At 35.7% G+C, this 20,480-nt stretch overlaps 2 protein-coding genes across 2 annotated transcripts in view; one reads left to right on the top strand and one right to left on the bottom strand.

Moving 5' to 3' along the window:
- The first annotated feature begins 3,963 nt into the window (after window positions 1–3,963).
- Window positions 3,964–10,436, top strand: LOC149812717 (CBL-interacting serine/threonine-protein kinase 9-like). The gene is made up of 14 exons (XM_089992287.1): window positions 3,964–4,137; window positions 4,832–4,894; window positions 4,982–5,053; window positions 5,516–5,623; window positions 5,988–6,068; window positions 6,493–6,546; window positions 6,810–6,935; window positions 7,248–7,337; window positions 7,655–7,777; window positions 7,864–7,983; window positions 8,935–9,048; window positions 9,456–9,512; window positions 10,051–10,125; window positions 10,307–10,436. Exons 1-14 carry the CDS (start codon window positions 3,964–3,966, stop codon window positions 10,379–10,381), a joined length of 1,332 nt encoding a protein of 443 aa, XP_089848413.1. The 3' UTR covers window positions 10,382–10,436.
- Window positions 7,462–20,480, bottom strand: part of LOC149812716 (phosphoglycolate phosphatase 1A, chloroplastic-like) — a 37,171-nt gene continuing 24,152 nt past the window's right edge. Inside the window, exons 8-12 of the mRNA XM_089990687.1 lie at window positions 13,475–13,572; window positions 13,276–13,375; window positions 12,413–12,516; window positions 11,810–11,911; window positions 7,462–7,709 (exon numbers count right to left, since the gene is read on the bottom strand). Coding sequence (XP_089846813.1) covers window positions 11,817–11,911; window positions 12,413–12,516; window positions 13,276–13,375; window positions 13,475–13,572 — 397 coding nt within the window. The 3' untranslated portion in view covers window positions 7,462–7,709; window positions 11,810–11,816. The remainder of the gene's footprint in view (window positions 7,710–11,809; window positions 11,912–12,412; window positions 12,517–13,275; window positions 13,376–13,474; window positions 13,573–20,480) is intronic.

The following is a 20,480-nucleotide window of genomic DNA, read 5'->3' as shown; positions in this document are numbered from 1 at the left end:
TAGGAAAATTCTGCTTAAAAAAGTCCATGTTTAATTATTATTATTATTTTTTTTTATATTTACACGGAGAAACCACTCACAAGATCATGCGGACTCTGCCTGCCATACTTACTGTCGCTGTTGACAGCATAAAACTCTGTGGGTTTACCCCTTGCCTTCATGTGTATTTGTTACCCGAACTTTTTCTTTTTTCTTTTTAATTGGGACGTCAGGTGCAATCACATTGCACCAAACAAATGTGATGTCCAGCTTGATTGCAAGTAGGGGTGTCAATGGGTCGGGTTTGGTTCGGTCCCAGGTAGAACCAGACTTGAGACCGATTTTTGAGTATAGTATCAAGTCCGAACCCGAGTCTAATCGGGTCCACTAGAAGCGAAACTATACCTAAATCCGATAAGAACTACATGAACCAAAGGCGGTAAAATAATATTTTTTATCGTTTTTACATTAAAAAACTGTTGGTCTTAATCGGAACTTGGGTCAGGCCTGGGTCTGGCATAAAATTTCACAAACTATACCCGGATCCATGTATTAATCAGACCTTCAAGTCCGGACCTGGGTGTTAATGGGGTCTTATTGTTTAACATCATACTTGGACCCTATAGGGTTTGGTCCGGGTAAAGACCCATTGACACCCCTAATTGCAAGGCAACAGAACCAGTTACAATTAGTGGGACCCACATGATATCAGACGTGTTGCTCACTGATGTAGTGCAGCTTATCTTTTGTGAGATGCAGATTGCACCTGAACTGCTTTTGTCTTTTTCCTCTAGTTCCTTGTTCTGCGTCATTGGTTGCCTTGAGAAACCTTGGTGGCTTTGTTGAAGTGGATTTTTATTATTTCTACAAGGAAAAAATTCTTCATTTTTGTAATTGTCTTTAGGTTTATGCAATCAATATTGATCATAGTGATTTTACTACAATACTTTTAAAAGTACAATTCAAAAAAAAAAATATTTCGAATATTGCCTTTTTTTAAAAATAACAATTTTATCATGATATTAGCACAAGTTCTTAACTTTTTATTTTTAATCAATAGAGGCCTAATTTGTGTCACTAATATTAGCAATTCTTTTATTTATCGTGATTTACTGCCATTCTTTAATACTGCAAATTTTTATTATGATTTTAGTGTGGATATACTTTCCGAGAAGATTTTTTTTCCCAATTAAGTAATTAAACTGATGCGGTTTTAACCACCGGACTTGGATTCGATAGTAGCACCTCAAATCAAGGCTGGATGGTTTTGGATCTATCAAAAGTCTAATTCATACCAGCAATTGGCAGACTACAACCTTAACTGCAAGGAGGGAATGCTGAAAGCAAGGCTAGTGACTAGGGTGAAGTCATAACAAGGTAGCCATATTTCAAAAGTCATAACCACATGGGTAGCCACCCACAATAGTATCATTGTTTGTTAAAATCACAGGCTAGTCCATGGATTGGATTTTAACTAAAACTGTGATATTAGGGCTCATTCTTTCATTTTTTTCGACAGAGAAAGCTGGGTTAGGCAGACTCCTACCAGTTATACAGCCATACCATTTGGAGTTCGAACTTGCAACGTCCCAACATAAAGGTGACATGCACTAATTAACTGCTCCTGCCAGCAGAGCCCCCCGTTGGTAGGGACCATTCTTCCATTCCCATGGAAGGTAAGGTCCTCTCACGGGAAATGACATGCAGTTCAGACCTTATTGATTTCTTTTATATTAGAGAAGGTATGAAAGGGATTACAGGTAAAAACCAATAGGTGGTAAAAAATATACAGAAACCGACTTGTGCCAGCATAACACTTTCTCACCAGAATGATTTGATACTTGTTTCACCCATTAAAGAAAAAAAATTAAACGTCAGCTCAGCAAATTCTCATAAAGGTTGCATAAAACAAACGAGCTTTCAATGAAAAATGAGGCTAAATTGGAATTTCACTGCTCATATTAACTTGGTTTTGGTCCAAGTTAGCCATCCATTGCAAGCTTCCTATTCTCTCTCTCTCTCTCTCTCTCTCTCTCTCTCTCTCTCTCTCTCTCTCTATAAATATGTAGAGTAAATATTGGCTACTAATGAAGATACAGAACTAATGATTTAAAAATCATAGGTGCAAGTTGTATCGATTCAATCTAACCACATAAATGTGTTCAGCATGGTTTGTTTGCTAAAGATCAAGCCTTCAATTGTGTTTTTCTGGTGTAAAAATATGATCTTTTGCGTTATGAAATTTTGGCATATTGTAAGCCATTGATTTTTTGACCCCTTTGAAAACCTAATTACTTGTCATAATCATATGATTAGAAACAAGTTTACTACTAAACAAACCATGTGGATCACATCGGTGACATTTGATCTACAAAAAATTATTTTTTTTTGAAAAAAAAGTGATTTCTACTCATTAGTTTCACACCTTCATTAATGGCTAATATTAACCCATATACATAATATATATGTGTGTACGAATTTTAGATTTGGCTGAAGATCCAATTATCCAACCAATGTACGGTCGACAAGTTTGATTCCAATATCATGCTTTCAAAATTATAACAGATACAGACCATATTTTGAAAATATAGTGTGATCTTATCACATCTTTTGAAAGTCGATGGAATACAAAAAACATCATATTTTAGACCATGAGTTTATCGAACATTAAATCTTTTATATTAACGTTGGCACTTTTTTATCTGAATTGAAACCCATTTTGAAAATTAATGTATTTTTGTAAGTTAAAATTTCAATTTTATTCCTTAAATTCAAGTTATTAAAATACATTTTATTGTTTTGTTATCTGAATATGATCTTGCTCTAGGTTTACTGCACTATTAAATTGAAACCCATTTTGAAAACCATGCTCGGATCCAAAGTTGTCAGTATTGTTGCGAATTGGCCCTGAATCGGCCGATACCCGATTTGTTTGTATCGTAATCGGCCAGAAATCAATCCCCAAACCAAACTGATTCAGCTTATTTTAAAATTGGTTTTTAAAAATGATTTTAAACATTTTACAAGTAGTTTTTAATCCTATTTAAATATTTTTATGGCACATGTCATCTGCTGGTTACAAATTGACCGATTCGGTTTGATTTAGTCCAGAATCAGAATCGGACGATTCCCTAAATCTATTCATGGCATACACCGATTCTGACAACATTGCTCGGATCAAACCGATCCATTGACAACCTAGTTCTGGGCCTCTGGCCCTCTCGGGAGAAGTACCAACTAGCAACATAGAGGTGCAGTGTTGTCAGTATCGGTGCAACTTGTATCACCAGAAAATCGATAGGATACTGACCTGAATCGGCTATTTTTTAATAAATGTAAAAAATTAGCTTAAAATTGTGTTTGTAATACTATTTTAATATTATTTTATTGGATTTAACATGTGTCATGTTCTGATTGATACATAATATTTTTTAATTATTTTTTAGCCGATTCAGAACTATTCACTTGAGAATCGGTATCGTCCGATTCATCTGAATCGTTGGCCAAACGATACAGGTCCGCTTCCGATACTGACAACATCAGAAGTGGTAAAAGGAGAAGGGTAATAATGTCATTTTTGGTTCAACCCCCTCACACCTTCTCACACCTTCTCTGCCCAATCACATCCCACAATGCCATCTTTTTCCCATACGCTTAGTGTTGCTATGAAAGGCATAGCAGAGATGAAAAGGATCAGCAAATCGACTCTAGAAACCAAAGCATGATCTGAGGGGAAGACACTCAAAAACTACTAAGTACCTGTTCCCACTCACCACCATCCCTGGCAAAACCGCCATCTGGTAGTGGTTTTGCAGTCATTGCTGGTTTTTGTGATGGTGGTTTCCACCGCCATTGTTGCTTGCCGCTGCATGTCTCTGTGGAAGAAATGGAGGGTCTTCTACCCTTTTGATTCAAGAGATTGAGTTTGAGAAGGGAAATACAGGATCTGGTGTGGGAGAAATTCTTGGGGTTCTTTCTCAGACAATGAGTAAGAAGGAGGTGAGTGGAAACATGGTTGGGAAATATGAGTTGGGGAGGGTTCTTGGAGAAGGGTCCTTTGGAAAGGTGTTCTTGGCAAGGAATTTGGAGACAGGGGAGAAGAGGGCAATCAAGACACATAACAAAGACAAGATTTTTCAAAACAGAATGGTTGATCAGGTGAAACAGAGAGAGAGAGAGAGAGAGAGAGTATTTGTTGGTGTTCTTTGTTTTATTCTAGTTCTCATATTTCAGTTCTCATAAGAACTGGAAAAATGTGTGAACAGCGATTTTCATGGATTTTTTGTTCTTTTCTCTTGAATCTAACAGTTAAGATGTGATCTACATGCTTGGTTTTATAAGAACCCGCTCTTGTTTGATGCATAAACAAGATTTTTTTAAGACTTTAAAATCAATGGCTCATCATCTTCATGAGTATTCAAGCATTCAAAAATGGCATTTTTCATGAAAAATACACGATCCAATGGTTGATTCCTAGCAAATTCACCATGCCAAGCACATCCACATGGTTGTATTTGCAAAAAAAGTGTTGGAAATGCCCATATTTCTAGTTCTCATATTTCAGTTCTCTCTCTCTCTCTCTCTCTCTCTCTCTCTCTCTCTCTATATATATATATATATATATATATATATATATATATATATATGATTTTCTGGTTCGGTTGGTTGTTTGCTTGTGATGTCAAGTTGGTTCTCAAATATGTGTTTTATGATATTTTATAGTTATATTAGTGCCTGCTTTCCTTGTTCTGTTACACGGGCTTTGGAGGCCTTGTTGGTAAAATTTTTTGTTTTAAATTTCCTTTTTGCAATGTATGTAGATATATTTGTTTTATTTGCTCTTATGTTTTAGATTAAGAGGGAGATTTCTACTATGAAACTGGTTAAACACCCAAATGTTGTTCAGCTTTTTGAGGTATGTTTTTTTTTCTCTGATTAGTTTTCTGTGTTTTAGTGATTACGTATTATCTTGTGGACAACTTTAAGATGTTTTTGCTGCCAGGTGATGGCCAGTAAGAGCAAGATTTACTTTGTCTTGGAGTATGCCAAAGGAGGAGAGTTGTTCAACAAAATCGTAAGTTTCAAAGTGAGAGCCTCCAAGAAAAACAAGGAATGAATTTACAAGAGTTTTCCACTCAAAACTCTAGAAGAAGCTGTTATAAACTGGTTTATTTATTTATTTATTTATTGTCCTTTTGGAAGATCAATTTGCAAGAGTAAAGATTAGGTGGGTTTTAATAATCCTAAAAGGAAAGTCCCGCAATAAGTAAAAAAATTGTTTTTCTTGGAAAAATATCCGAAAATATCTGTAGATTTAAATCTTAAAAATATACAATAAAAATATAAGAAAAAACAATGAGGATATAAAAATACATAGAAAAGAAAAATATTGGGTTAACAACGCAATAATAGCATGTAATAATACGATATTTTGAAACTATTGCATTTTTCTCAGGATTATATCGATTTTTTGAAAATGAGATTTTCAAAGAAGAGTCGATATTTGGGCACTATGGATAACATTAAATGGATGCAGGCACAGCAAGGAAAACTGAAAGAAGAAGAGGCGAAGAAATACTTTCAGCAGCTTATAAACGCGGTTGATTATTGTCACAGCAGGGGTGTTTTTCATAGGGATTTGAAGGTAATTTCTTCGAAATGGGGAACACAAATAAATGTCTATTGAAGATCGCTAATTTATTTATTTTCATAATGGATTAATTAGTTTTGCCAATGTTATCAAAATTGGTCTGAATCGGCCGATTCAGATTGAATTGGCCCTTAGCTGATTCACCTATCATTTCAATTCATTTTTTAATATTTTTAAGAGTTACAAAATTGTTTAATATTTATTCTAATATTTTTTATTGTTAAATGACACTTTTCATCTGATGGTGAAAAGTTGTCGATTCGATTCAATTCTTAGGTTTTTTTTAAGAAACCAATTAACCTAGTGAACCAATTTTAACAACATTGAGTTTTGCTATTGGTTTCCTTCTCCTATGCAGCTAGAGAATCTTCTATTGGATGAAGATGGCAACCTCAAAGTATCTGATTTTGGTCTAAGTGCCTTGTCGCAGCAGACAAGGGTAAGATTTAACTACACACCATGATATTTTTTCAATCTAGTTTTATATTTTCTGGGTAACCTTTCTCTTTTTTATCTAATGGGAAAACCAAAAAAAAAATTCTTTTATGTGGTGCTTACTTTGACTTGCATCATTCTTCCAGAGAACCTAGGTCAGATTGGACATGATAACATTGCATGTACATTAGTTATTGAAAATTTTCGATAACATAGATTATTTGGCCTAACCTACCCCAATTCTTCTGTGTATTTGTCCATAACATCAAAATATTCATGTCTTAACCTTTGAACTCCCAATTGAAAAATAAATTACAGTTTCTGTTCCATTTGAAATTGCTAAAAGAACTGCACCTTCGAAGGTTTACCTTAATGCTTCTGAATTTAATGTTCTTTTTATAACTGTCATGATCATTGTTTTCCTTCAGGAGGATGGTCTACTGCATACGGCCTGCGGGACACCAAATTATGTGGCACCAGAGGTGCTGTTCCTATACTTCTGTGCTATCTTGGTGTGACTGTCAAGAAACAATCTCTGAAAACAGAATAACTTGCTTACCTTAATAAGAAAATGAACTTTATTGATATTATAAATGCCTTTCTCATGATAAAAGTATACTTTTTTTTTTAATTTATCACTTTCTCAGATTAACTTCATCCATTTCACTTAGTTGTTGACGGGACTCTACTAGAGACACCTCTAATTCGCGAGACTTTTATATGAATTATCCACATTGGAAAACAGGTTATTGTGGACAAGGGGTATGATGGAGCCAAGGCGGATGTGTGGTCCTGCGGAGTTGTGCTATATGTTCTCATGGCTGGATACCTGCCATTCAATGAGCCAAATATAATAAATCTCTATAAGAAGGTCAAGTTGTAAATCTTTTCTGTTATTTTTCTTACCTTCACTATGCAATTGATGGTCTGATGTGGTTGAGAAATTGTTTTTGTTCAATCTATATTTCGTTCAGTAACTACCGGATATCAGAAACATTCAATTCAGATATATCATAATCTTGATCACTGTAAAGACAAAATGCATGTAAAACTAGCGAATTGTTTTGCAATATTTAATGTTGTAATTGCGTAAGTTCTAAATAGCTTTATCTAGCACATTGTTCTTCACTTTTTATCTTATTTGTAAGCTCGATACTGATTAACTTTCCTTGTCTGCCTACAGATACACAAAGCTGATTTCAAGTGCCCAGATTGGTTTTCTCCTGCTGCTAGAAGATTTATTCTTAGAATACTTGATCCAAATCCCAAAAGCGTAATGTCCTTTATCTTAGTACATTGAAGAAGCCATTTTGTAGTATCTGTTTGTTTTGGAATAGAAAATATCCTTTTTTGGATCATCTTGATTCACAATAGAATGCATTCAGTATCTATTTCCAAAGTTATTGAAATATTGTAGGATGCTTCGGGTAATGTTCACAAGGTTTATTCTGCCATTTTGGTTTTGAGTCATCAACTCTATCAGAATTTGAAAATGAGAGCAATTTTGCCACTGTATTTTAAGGTCTATTGGCATATTACCTGCCCATGTATGCTTTTGCTGAAATATTTTCTTGTTCTCTATTTATCAAGAGGATCACAATTCCTCAAATATTTGAGAGCTCCTGGTTCAAGAAGGGCTACAAGCCTGCAAAATTCAAAGAGGAGAAAAGCAATGACTTGAATGATCATGATCAACTATTTAATGATTCAAATGTAAGCACTCTAAAATTTTTTTGTTTGATTTCATAGTGCATATCATCAACATCATCATAACCACATAATTTTCATTGGTCGATCAGGAGAATCTATTAATTGAACAGGAGCTACATAAAGTTTCAAAACCAGCTGCTATGAATGCATTTGATATCATTTCTTTATCCAAAGGGCTTAACCTATCAGGCCTTTTTGAGAAAAAACTGGTAAGTTTGTCTTGTATTTCATCAATTCCTTACAATGTCTGTAGCTTGTTTTACAAAGACTACAATTATGCAGGCTGAAGATGATGGTTTTTCATATATCATCAATAACACTTGATTATTAGGTTGAGTGTTCTTTAGACTAGCTGTGGATGAACATCTGATTGCGCCCACTGGAACCCGAGGGTCTGGGAACGTATGACACAGTGCTAGCGTCAATCAGGCTCTAGGCTATGCCAGGTCTTGTCAGGTCAAGACCCAATGCCGAAGCCCATGTAATTCAAGCTGCATCTTGATCTAGTTAGGCCAGATACATAGAAAGTATTTCTACCCAGACCACAACTTAATTAACTTCCAGGACTACACAGGTTTAGGTTTCATGGGTTTTGTGTAACTGTAGCCATAGCCTTGCCCATCTTGTGCCGGGTACCCAATGGGCCACTAGGTACTTGGTCCACTGCAGAAATGGGGAGTCTCCCCACTGTTTCTGTGGAAATAATCCTCTTTCTGCTGGATGAGAACCCCCTAGGATGCATCATGCAGTGTATCATAATTCCATTCCATTTATGGAGGAAATGAGTTTTCATTTTTATGGCACAAGTTGTACTTGATCATTGTATCTTGCACTAAAGGCATATCATAGTTTAATCCATGCAATGAGACAGTACAAAACTTGAAAATCCACCTTGGAAATAAGATGTCTCCATAATAGTGAAAGTGGTATATAAGTTTCTGTCCATTCCTGTGTCTCAGATGATTTAGTTGGCAATTTGGTATTCTGACAGAAAGGACCTTTTCCTTGAAAAAGGGTGTAACTACTATGTATGTACCCTTGTATTATGTTCCTTGGGCATTATTGTAGTTTACTGAAAGATGCAGCTATTTTATCTGGTATGTAGTATGCTCTAATCATGCTTTCTGAGCTGCTGATTCTAATGATGGTTTCATATGAAGGGGGTAAGCCGTGAGAGGAGGTTTACTTCAAAATGTTCTGCAGCAGAAATCATGTTGAAAATGGAAGATGGTGCAAAGTCACTCGGATTCAATGTTAAGAAGTGTGACTATAAGGTATTTGTTAAGTCCATGTGTCCATGATAATACGTATTGTATTGATATCTCTTGCATGTATAAAAGATCATATCGCTTAATGAATATGCAAGTTCTTTATTGCACAGTGTTTGGCATGATAAATCCCGTAGGTTTAGTTGAGTATCCAGTGTGAGATGGTCTAAAAATTCTTTCTTTTTAGGTAATGTGGTGTTTGGCAACTTTTGACATTTATAGATTTGATCCTGCAAGCTCTTTCTCACACATTATTTGGCACAATTAAGTGCCACATGGATTCTGTCGAGTGTACAGTATGAAATAGTTCTAGGAATGCCTGTGTTGGTTTTACATAAATCCATTTTATGTAAGGAGGTGTTTGTAGTTTTGGTCTGGAATTTCATAAGAACCATTTTATGTTGTTGGTGCAGATGGAACTAGAAGCACGCACCATGGGTCGCAAAGGCCATCTGACAATATCCACAGAGGTGAATCCTTGATCATTTATGACTTTCTGCCTACATTACTTATTTTTCACTCTTTTGTTAAAACTTAAAAACATTTGACATGCATCAGATTTATTCAAGTGTGCAAGCCAACCATTTTGTAAAATGTGAGACATGACACGTAGCATGTGCACATGGAAATACAAGCAAGAAATGGAAATTTGCTTCAGCTCTTTCATCGAGTCGTGCGGCAAGAAGCTTTCGCTACATCTTTATGTGGCGTGTATAGCTAAGGTGTCTATTTTTGAAACTCAGAAAGGACAACAGTTAATGTCAGACCTGATCTGATATTACTGTTCACAAAGACCATTGGTTTTTGAAGACATGAAATTGATGAATAACATTAGGTGATCTAAATTAGAAATTGTCATGGTGTACAATATTCTTCTTGTGCCAAATCTCTGTGGAAGATAGAATGATCATAGTTCTATTTCAAGGCTTTTCACTCACTTATCTAGCTAATATACTTCAAAATAGGATGATCTAGATATTAATACTATGTTTCTTATTCTGGACGTAGGTTTTTGAAGTCTCTCCATTCCTCTCAGTGGTTCAAATGAGAAAAGCTGGAGGAGACACACTTGAATATGACCATGTATGGTATCATCAATCAACATGCACATGCACAGTTAAATTTCTCATCTCAGTTCAAACACTATACAAAATTTTCATCAGCATAAGCATACCATTGACATTCTCAGTTACGACCTACATTTTTGTGTATATGCATTATTATTTTACTATGAAAATGTCTTATGAGTTGTCATTCCTTATAGTTCTATAAGAACTATTCAACAGCTTTGAAAGATATCGTGTGGACAACAGAAGACAGACCTGCTGATTCTAGTTGATGAGGGGGGACCCTGCCTGGTTGCTTTATTCTTCTTCTATTTAGAACTTGACTCTTTGATATCCAATGAACAACTTCTATGAGTGGGGCCATTCCAGTGTATGTGAATATTTATTTCTAAAAAGTGTTTGCTAGAATTCTTCAAAGGATTTAAATGTATCCACATCACCATGATACTCTTAGTTGGAGTGTTTTCCCAACTCATAGTTATCACATGAGGCCCCTAATAGCATCCTCATAACCATCACTCTTGGGCAATGACTTGCTTAGTCCGGTGTTGGCAGCAGTTGTGGCCTGTGACAATTCTTTTGTGCACTAAGATCACATTATAAGAAAGGTGATTGTCTGTTTTAATCTATCATTGATACATTTAAAAAGTTATACCATAAGCATACCTCATGTTTTACGTCTGTGCCAATATCCCATTCCTTATAAGCTGCTTTTTGAAGATTATGTCATTAAAAAAGTAAGTATATATATGTGTGAACATGGTGTACGTTATTTCCAACAAACGGAACATGTTTCACGGTTCCTGAGGTAACCGTGCTATGTTTTGGACCATCTTGGTTTTGAGAGAAAATAGTCAGGTTAGTATGCTACGCTAATCAACCAGGTATGCAAAGATCATATTCAAACTCTAGCAAATTGGGAAACTGTTAGTCGAGGGTCAAGCCTTAATGGTTGACATTAATGTGGTCCAAGGCTCTAAGCTTGTAACTGCTCTATTGCACTTGTAAGAATTGTTTTTTATGTATGGGGCCATCTTTGCAATGGGAGGAAACTTTTGACTGCTGCTTGGGGTGATAAAATTGTTGGGGAAAATTTTGATGGGATGGTGGCGGACAACTTCTAGAGAGCCCTTACCAGTATATTTTTGAGTGATTCTACTAAGGATATATATTTGCTATGATCAATCGCACCTACAATTGAGTTGGAATCTCATGATGCGGGTTGCTTTAACTCATTCTACCTCATAGATGTGTTCAGCATGCTCAGTTTAGTAAGGAACAGAATCTTGGATCATTGTTTTTTGACAAAAAAACATGTTTTTATGAGTCAGAAAAAATAGATACATTCATACCCATTGATTTTTTTATTGTCAGAAAAACTTGTGCTCAGGTCAGATTCCAGTGATCCAAAAGCAGGTTCCACTAAATGAAGCATGCAGATCACATCCATAATGTTAGAGGTGACAAAAAAAACCAAAAAGATAAAAAGGCTATTGCATTTACAATCGGTTGTGGCAAACATTAGGCATTTTTTAACCTAAGAAATGCGGAATAAGCTAAGATCACTGACATATCTTAGCACTAAATCACAAAATCAAGAAAATAATTCAAAGGCTTAATAATTTTTTGGTATGGTCAATCATTTCAATAACAATGGTGGATTAACAATATATAGGGAACATGTAAAAATAATGTTTTACCAGAGAATTATAATAGCTCCATAAGATCCGAAACTTTGTCCGTATAATAATCAGGATGAATGTTGTTGGATGGATCATTCAAACCAGACAGAGTAGTCACACCTGCCAGTCCAATGTTTTAGCATCAGTGGCCAATACTAAAGTTCAGTGCCCTCCACAGACTGTGGATTGAGAAACCTACTAAAAAAACCATCAATTTTCCTTTCCATATAGTAGAAGCCAAAATTTGAAAAGTAACATAGGACCTAGAATGGGTCTGGATTCATGACGGATTAAGGCTATAACAAAACTTTGTAGGCAATTCCGGCAGTCTCAAGTTCGGAATGCTGTTCCAGGTTAGGTAGCGTTTGAATGCCCTGCACGATGATCCAAGGGATTGGATTTGGTGCCGCATCCTTGCTAAATCTGATAACATTTCAAACCCCGAATGTGAAATCCCCAAAAGACCATGTATCTTTTGGCCGGTGTTTGGGCCAGGGATACACATCTGAGATCCCTCCTTAGAAAACAAAGGCATGCAGAAAAATATTTCCCTTCAATTAAAGATAAAAAGAAACCAAATGGGAAAGAGTCCTGTTGTAAATCTAGGAATTGTTTCTTCACCTGAAAGAACAAGCAAAGTCTTGCAGCCTCCATTTTGACCAAACAAAATATCAGTATCCAATCTGTCACCAACCATGCACATCTTAGAAGCATCGGTCTGAAACCTGTAAATCGTAGCAATGAATTAGAAACAAATCTGCCAATTTTTGTATGCGGGTAGGATCTAAAAATCAAGCAATCCCATTTGAAGTGGTGAACCATCAATATCTTTGCATGCATCATTACATGGGTCATGTGGCTTGATTTTCATCTATGATGTTATTACAATAGAATAGATTGACCAGTTATAAAAAACGTGAAATCAGGTTTAACAATGAGTTTTCATATCGGCCCAGTTTTCTGAATCAAACGCAGTGGGAAAAATGATGCTTTTTTATCTGACCAATATATATATATATATTATCCAGCCACCAAATGTCGGCTCAAATTGGACAGGTGTTTATCATGATATGGTTACCATGTTAGTAGATGTAATCAATTTTAAGACATCATAAGATTCAATTATCAAGATAGTGAAAAATCAACAGCTCACAATTTAAGAAAATGGGGATGTTTTAAAAAGGCCCAAAACATCATGCTGGAATCAACTTTAATGCATGAAAATAGTAAACAGGGCATGCTAAACACAAACCAAAGGTTAGGTTTTGCTTTTGAATATCAGATCCATGTAAATTAAGAGTGTATGAGAGAGACAACACACACGCACATACACACAAACATGCCCCTCAAAGCTTCCACTTTGTACTAGTAAAAACCATCACAGCAATAAAACAATGTGATGCGATACTAAACAAGATATGATGCACAAATACTTGATGCTTAGATTATTCAAATGGCAGCTCTCTTTGTGGATGTTCAGATACCTCTCTAGTAACAACTCCATCATAAGCAGTGTTGGCTTCCCAACAACGATAGGTTCCTTTTGAGTTGAGCCACGTACGGCACCAACCATTGACCCAGCACCTGTCACATCAGCATCACAGTCAGTAAAACTGTACCATTATATGGTTTTGACAATTCCTCCAGGGGAGATTTGTAGTTAAGGCTAGGAAGGAACAAAACCTGGCCATTCTTGTGAATCTGTTAGATGTCCAGCAGCGTCTTGATTGGTCGCAATAAACAGACATCCTGGGTTTTCACGGATACAAAGAGTTGCATAGCTGCCAACAGTGAAAGAGCCTAGTCATGCATGACATCCACAAACAAGCACAAAAAGTCAAGTAGATTTGAAGTGCACAACACATTAGCATATTGACATCGATCCTTGGCATATGCACCAAATTCTGTAAATAACACAGACAACACTCTGATCATCTAAAGGCTTAATAACAAGTATAAAATATTTTGAACGTCACTATAAGAATATAAACTATGACAGGACATTTCTAAAGAAACTGTGGTGTTCCTTCAGGGCAGGGGAAAGGTCGAGTTCATTCCCTGCTTTTCTGTGTCTTTAACCAAGCGTAATTCTCAGGCTTGTTTTTCTCTGCAACTGGTTAAAATGACCATACTTAGAACCTTGTTCATATGACATTTTTGAAAACATTAACTTGTTATGAACTTATTTTTAAAATAAAGTTATTAATAATTGACTTTTCCAAAAACTATCACAGAACATTTGTAAGGAAAATGAGTTGCCCCTTTAGGGCATATTTGTATTGGGGAAAGATCTGTTAAAATGTCTTTGATGGACATATATAATTATATATATACATACATATGTATATGTATGTGATTACATATATTTAATGTATATATATAATTATATATATTTATTTATTTTTCACTTTATTTTAGATTGTATTTTAGGGAAAGTGTATTTTTTATTATTGTAAAGGGTAGAATGACCAATATAGCCGTTGGGGCTTTCCAATGGCTATATTGGCCCTCCTTGTTCCTTGTATGTTGTATAAATATGGGACTACTTGTCCCTTGTAAAGTATGCATTGTGTTGTAGGCACCCTAATTTTTTACAAATCCCTAAAAATAACAAACCTAGGGATCTTGGAACTCTGCCAAAAAATACTTGAAAAACCCCATTTCAGTATGGGACGACAATCCAGTCTGCGGTCCCATAATATGCCATCCTACCCCAGGGACAACACACCAGTGTACGGTCCGGTCTCGTTAGATGTGCTCATAAGCCTCCGAAGAGCATTTTTCAATTGGACTCAACCTCCTCCTAGGTGTTTTCATGTGGGACTCTTTCTAGATGAGTCTTATCCCCCGTGAAGGTAAGAACATATACATTTAGGTTTGATTCAAACTCAGAAACCTTTAATCTATATCTCATTCAGGATTATTATAAATAAGGGTAACCCATAGAGCTTGGAACACCTAAAAATCATATACCCGAGTGCTGGTCCTAGAAAAAAAGCCTACCCAAGCTTCGCCTACACTCTGACCCTCTCTCGACCTGAGCCCTAAACTGCCATACTTACGCGGAGGCGCTCTTGAAGCCATTGCAAGAACCCTCATACCTACGTGGAGGTGTTGATGAACCAAGAAAGATTCCTAGAGAACCAAACAGACCCAAAAGTCGAATCAATTTGCCTATTTCTTTTGATTCAATACCATTTGTTAATCGATACTCATACATGTTTAATCTCTTTGCATATCTAAATTCGTCGTGGTGAGCTTTGAACTATGAAAATCGAAATACCTACCTTTACCTTTTTTCTTAGAAAAAAGACGATCAGAGCTTAAAACGAGTGTCCCCACATCTTTTAAAGACTTTTAAAAAAGATTTTACGAAATCTAGGTAAGTCAAATTTTCCCTCTACCAAAAAATTTATCAACAATTTTTTACAATGATGGTGGTGTTAGAAAGTGGCTTTGAATACTTTAGGTTCGATAATGAACCCATACATATGCACATGAAGTACGAATATATCCACTCAAGGGAACAACACAAGCATATCATGTGCTAATACATAAACCCATAAAAGGGGTAAATATGACTTAAAGTCATAAGTTGAATATTATTGAAGAAAAAGGAAGAAGAGGGTAAAAAACCCTATACAATGGAGCATAAGCTCCTCCAAGGAGTGAAGAATACAAAGGGACAAGCTCCTATTTATAAGCACAAAAGGGACCACCTTGGGGGCTCCCAAAGGAGACGTTGGAGAGCCCCCAACGGTCACATTTGTGACCGTTGGGGGCTCCCAACGTCTCTATTGGGAGGCCCCCAATATGGTACGAATACGAAAATCAAAAAATAAAAACAGAAAATTAAAAGAAATATTACAATGCATATTCCAATTGGAATATGCGTAAAATGACAAATTACAAGAATACCCTTGAGGGTATTTTAGGAAGATAAAATATATATATTTATATATATAAATAGAGATACGTATACATATATATATGTATACGTATCTTTATATATATATATATATATATATATATATGTACATTTAAGGATTATATTTCAACATATATGTGTACGAGTACACATATTTTAACACCCCCCCTCAATCTTTGCGGAGAAACGAAAAGATTGAAAACAAAGGGCAAGACTCCAAGAGGCTTCGGCAAGGATGCAATTGAAACTTTGAAAATGCCTTCCTCCAATTGGCTTCTAATGGTGAACACATTTCCTGAATCATCCAGGGTACTTCTCTTTGTCCTATCTCCAAGATCCTGTGGAATAATAACAAAGAACAAGTAAAAAATATCTTTGCACTTTACGCAAATGGAACATTCCTAACAAGGTGCAAAATTTATGCATAATAGGATAATTACTTTAGTATGAAAAGAAAATTTAGAAAACCAAAGTTTCAAAAATCAAATATCATGTTAAAGAGTGAGCGGAAACGATTTGCAAGAATGCATAATGCATTCATAAGGTCCAACATTGAACAAACACAACCCCATAATGGGGAATAACAAAATGGTCCACTAAGAGACACCACAATAAGCCTACGAAGAGGCATAAGCTACATATGCTTTATTGAATGAGGGCCTAAAAGGCCATAATGATCATATGCATATACTATTATAAAATGAATTAACACTTTAAAGAAATCATTAATGAACATGCTCCAAACATACTTTAGTCAAAATGAACACAAGAGTTCAAAAGGTTTTAAAAGAACACGGATACAAATGTCCAAAGGCATGACGAATATGATCTTCAATAAGAGGGGCTTTATAAAAGTATATTTAACACGCATAATAGAGTTTTTCACATCTTTAGGGAGAAGATCTATGTCAAACAAATGTCATAAATAAGAAGCATGATTTGACTAAGTGTATTAAAACATCCACCCTAGATTCAAAAATGAATATCATTTGAGACAAAAGACTCATTTTTCATATCAAAAAGTCGCCGAAAAACTGTAAGCACTTAATATATAGATTAAATGCTAAAAAATCAATTTGATTTAAAAAAACATATCATGGATATGATTTACTTAAAAACACAAGTTATGAATGAAATTTTTGCAATTTTCAATAGTAGTTCATCCACTACAAGCAACTACCTCATTAGTCCTCCAAAACCCATAAATCAAGTGTATAAACTACTAGATCAAGAATATAAGTATAATGCCATTAAAGGCCAAATAACACACACAAAGGTGTGCAAAAGAACCTCTTGTCTACATGTAATAATACTTGAAATGAGTGTATCAACGATAAGAACAAGAGAATACACGCCAACATGGACCAAAAGCATCTCTTGTCTACGTAAACATACACTCAAGACCAAGTATGTTCAGCTACTAGAACAAGAGTATCAAGCCAACCATGGGCTAAAAACACAATACATCTCTTGTCTACATAAAATGGCACTTGAATTGAGTGAAAGAAGTCAACCATGGGCATACATCTCAGCGACTAGAACAAGGACACAAATGTCAACATGGACTAAAGATCACACACCATGGTGTGAATCAACTGTGAAAATCTCTACAAAAAGAGATTGTGTGTAACACCACAATACAAGAAATACAAAGAGTGCACAAAGGCACAAAGGAGAACACTCACAAGTGCACGAAGGCACGGATACACATGCACAAAAGCATGAAACAAAATGAACTTCAATTCATAAGTTCCCAAGAGGGGCTTTACAAAAGCATTGTTATTGCATATGCACTCACAAAAAAGCATATGTTTACAAAGGCCACTAAGGCCTATTTATAATGCAAAAAGAAGTCACAGGTGCAGCTCAATATGACTGTTGGAGCTGCACCCAACGGTCACATTTGTGACTGTTGGGGCAGCTCCAACAGCTATATAGAGTTGTCCCTTTCACAACAGTCAAAAAGAAAAAAAAGTGTAAAAAACAAAAGTAAATAAAAAAAGAAAAAGTAAAAATCTTAGCCCATTATGGTGGCTGACACCTATTGAGTAAAAGGACTGAAATACCCCTGATGGGTATTTCAATTTACAGTTAAAAGAGACATAATATTTTAACACTCCCCCTCAAACTTAGGGTGTCACGATCGAAAGTTTGCCGAGAAGGAAGTTAAATCTTGGAGAACACAGCGCCTTGGTGAAGAAGTCTGCCAGTTGATATTCTGATGTAACATAAGGAAGGTCAATGGTTTTTCTTAAATATTCTTCACGAACATAGTGGCAGTCCATCACGATATGCTTTGTGCGCTAATGAAATGTGTGATTTTTGGCAATGTAGATTGCACTTTTATTATCACAACATAATTTTGTGGGCCCTTGAACTTGAATATTCATATCTTCCAACAAGTTGTGAATCCAAACAATCTCCATGGTAGTAGATGCCATGGCTCTATACTCAGCTTCGGTGGATGAAAGCAATACTTTTTGCTGCTTCTTGCATCTCCAAGAGATTAATGATTCACCTAAAAAAATACAGAAACCAGTTGTGGAGTGACGGTTATTTGTGTCACCTCCCCAATCAGAGTCAGTATAAGCAATTAAACTTAATTCAGACGTAGAAGATAGAAATACTCCCTTGTTTACTGTACCCTTTATGTATCTGATGATGCGAAGGATGGCGCTCATATGGACTGTAGTAGGTGCATGTTGAAATTGACTAGCAACATGTACTGCATAAGAAATATCAGGCCTGGTAATGCTGAGATACGTTAGGGATCCAACCAGTTGCCGGTAAGGTGTGGGATCTTTTAAGAGAATCTCATCATCAATCTTCATCTTCGAACCTACTATTTCAGGAGTTTCGCAGACCTTGTCATCTGTGATTCCTGATCTATCAAGAATCTCACAAGCAAGTTTAGTTTGAGACAAAAAATAGCCTCTCTGAGAATAGGCAACCTCAATTCCCAAAAAATATGTCAGAAATCCTAAGTCTGACATTTCAAATTTTGAAGTCAAAATAGATTTAATGCTCTTGATTCCTTTGATATCATTACCTGTTATTAACATATCATCAACATATAACAATAATATAACAATCCCTGCATCAGATTTCTTAACAAACAATGCAGTGTCAGTATAGCATGAAGTGAAACCATTTTCAATCATTACATTGTTAAACCTATCGTGCCAAGCCTTGGGTGCTTGTTTCAGTCCATAAAGAGCTTTACGAAGACGAAGAACTTTATTTTTAGGGATTTCCATACCAGGTGGAGCATCCATATAAACTTCTTCATTAAGATCTCCATTTAAAAAGGCATTTTTGACATCCATTTGGTAAATATTCCATTTTCGAATTGAAGCAATAGTGATAAGACATCTGACAGTAACCATACGAGCTACTGGAGCAAATGTCTCTTCATAGTCAATCCCATATTCTTGACTGTACCCTTTAGCTACAAGACGAGCCTTATACCTTTCAAGAGAACCATCACTCTTAGTCTTGACCTTGAACACCCATCGACATCTTATAGTTTTCTTGCCATTGGGAAGAGATTGAAATTCCCAAGTGTTAGCTTTCTTAAGAGCTTTGAGTTCACTCTCCATGGCTTCTCTCCATTCAGTACATTGTTTGGCTTCTCCAAAATTTTTTGGTTCAAAATAAGAGTGAATGGCACTCAAACAAGCTCGATATTTAGGAGAGAAAGAATCAAAAGATACGAATCTAGAGGGAGTCCTTCTAGTTCTTTCAGTTCTCCTAGGATGAGAATCATGAGTGGAAATAGTCTCACTAGGTTCACTATATAGTTCAATAGCACTCCTAAAGGTGCTTCTATCTCTATGCGAATAAGTGATGGGTTCTCTAGATACATTTTCTTCTTGAGGGGTAGAAGGGTTAGAGTTATTGTTGATCACAACCATTTCATTTTCACTATTATATGTTGATTCATCATCACTAGAGATATCATCATACTTAGATAAAAGGTCAAAAAGAAAGGAGTAATCGGCATTTTCTAAATGAGATTCATTTTTTTCAAAACCACTATCATTTTCCAAAAAAGTTACATTCCTTGAAACATATAATTTATCATTCTTAGAGTCATAACATCGAAATCCTTTTTGAGTTTCCGAATAGCCAAGGAAAGCACAAGGAAAGCACAAGGAATGGCTTTTGGTGAGAGTTTATCATTTTTATCGGTAAGAACAAAGCACTTACAGCCAAAAACTCTCAACCTATTATAATCAGGTTCTTTTTCATATAGAATCTCAAAGGGAGAAATTTTATCTAAATTTTTGGATGGAAGTCGGTTGATAAGATAGATGGAAGCAAGAGCCGCTTCGGCCCAAAATTTTTTAGGAATATTTTGGGAAATGAGAAGGGTTCTAGTGGTTTCAATGATATGCCTATGCTTTCTTTCGGCCAAACCATTTTGTTGTGGGGTCTTAGGACACGATCTTTGATGAACAATGCCACAATCCTCAAGATATTTCTTAAACTCATTAGAGAGATATTCACCTCCAGAATCGGTCCTAAATATCTTTAAATTACTATTAAATTGATTTTTAATCATCATATGATATGTTTTAAAACATGAAAAAACTTCATGCTTATGTTTGAGAAAATATATCCAACAATATCGTGAGAAATCATCCACAAAAATCACATAGTAAGCAAAACCACCTTTGGATATGACAGGTGCCGGTCCCCAAACATCCGAGTGAATAATTTCAAAAGGTTTAGTACTAAACATAGTTCTTGGTTCAAAAG

Source organism: Nuphar pumila, chromosome 16 (assembly GCF_984573655.1).
Source record: "Nuphar pumila chromosome 16, dmNupPumi1.hap1.1, whole genome shotgun sequence".
Taxonomy (NCBI): Eukaryota; Viridiplantae; Streptophyta; class Magnoliopsida; order Nymphaeales; family Nymphaeaceae; genus Nuphar; species Nuphar pumila.
Note: the sequence above shows the minus strand (reverse complement) of the source record. Positions and strands in the feature narration are given on the sequence as shown.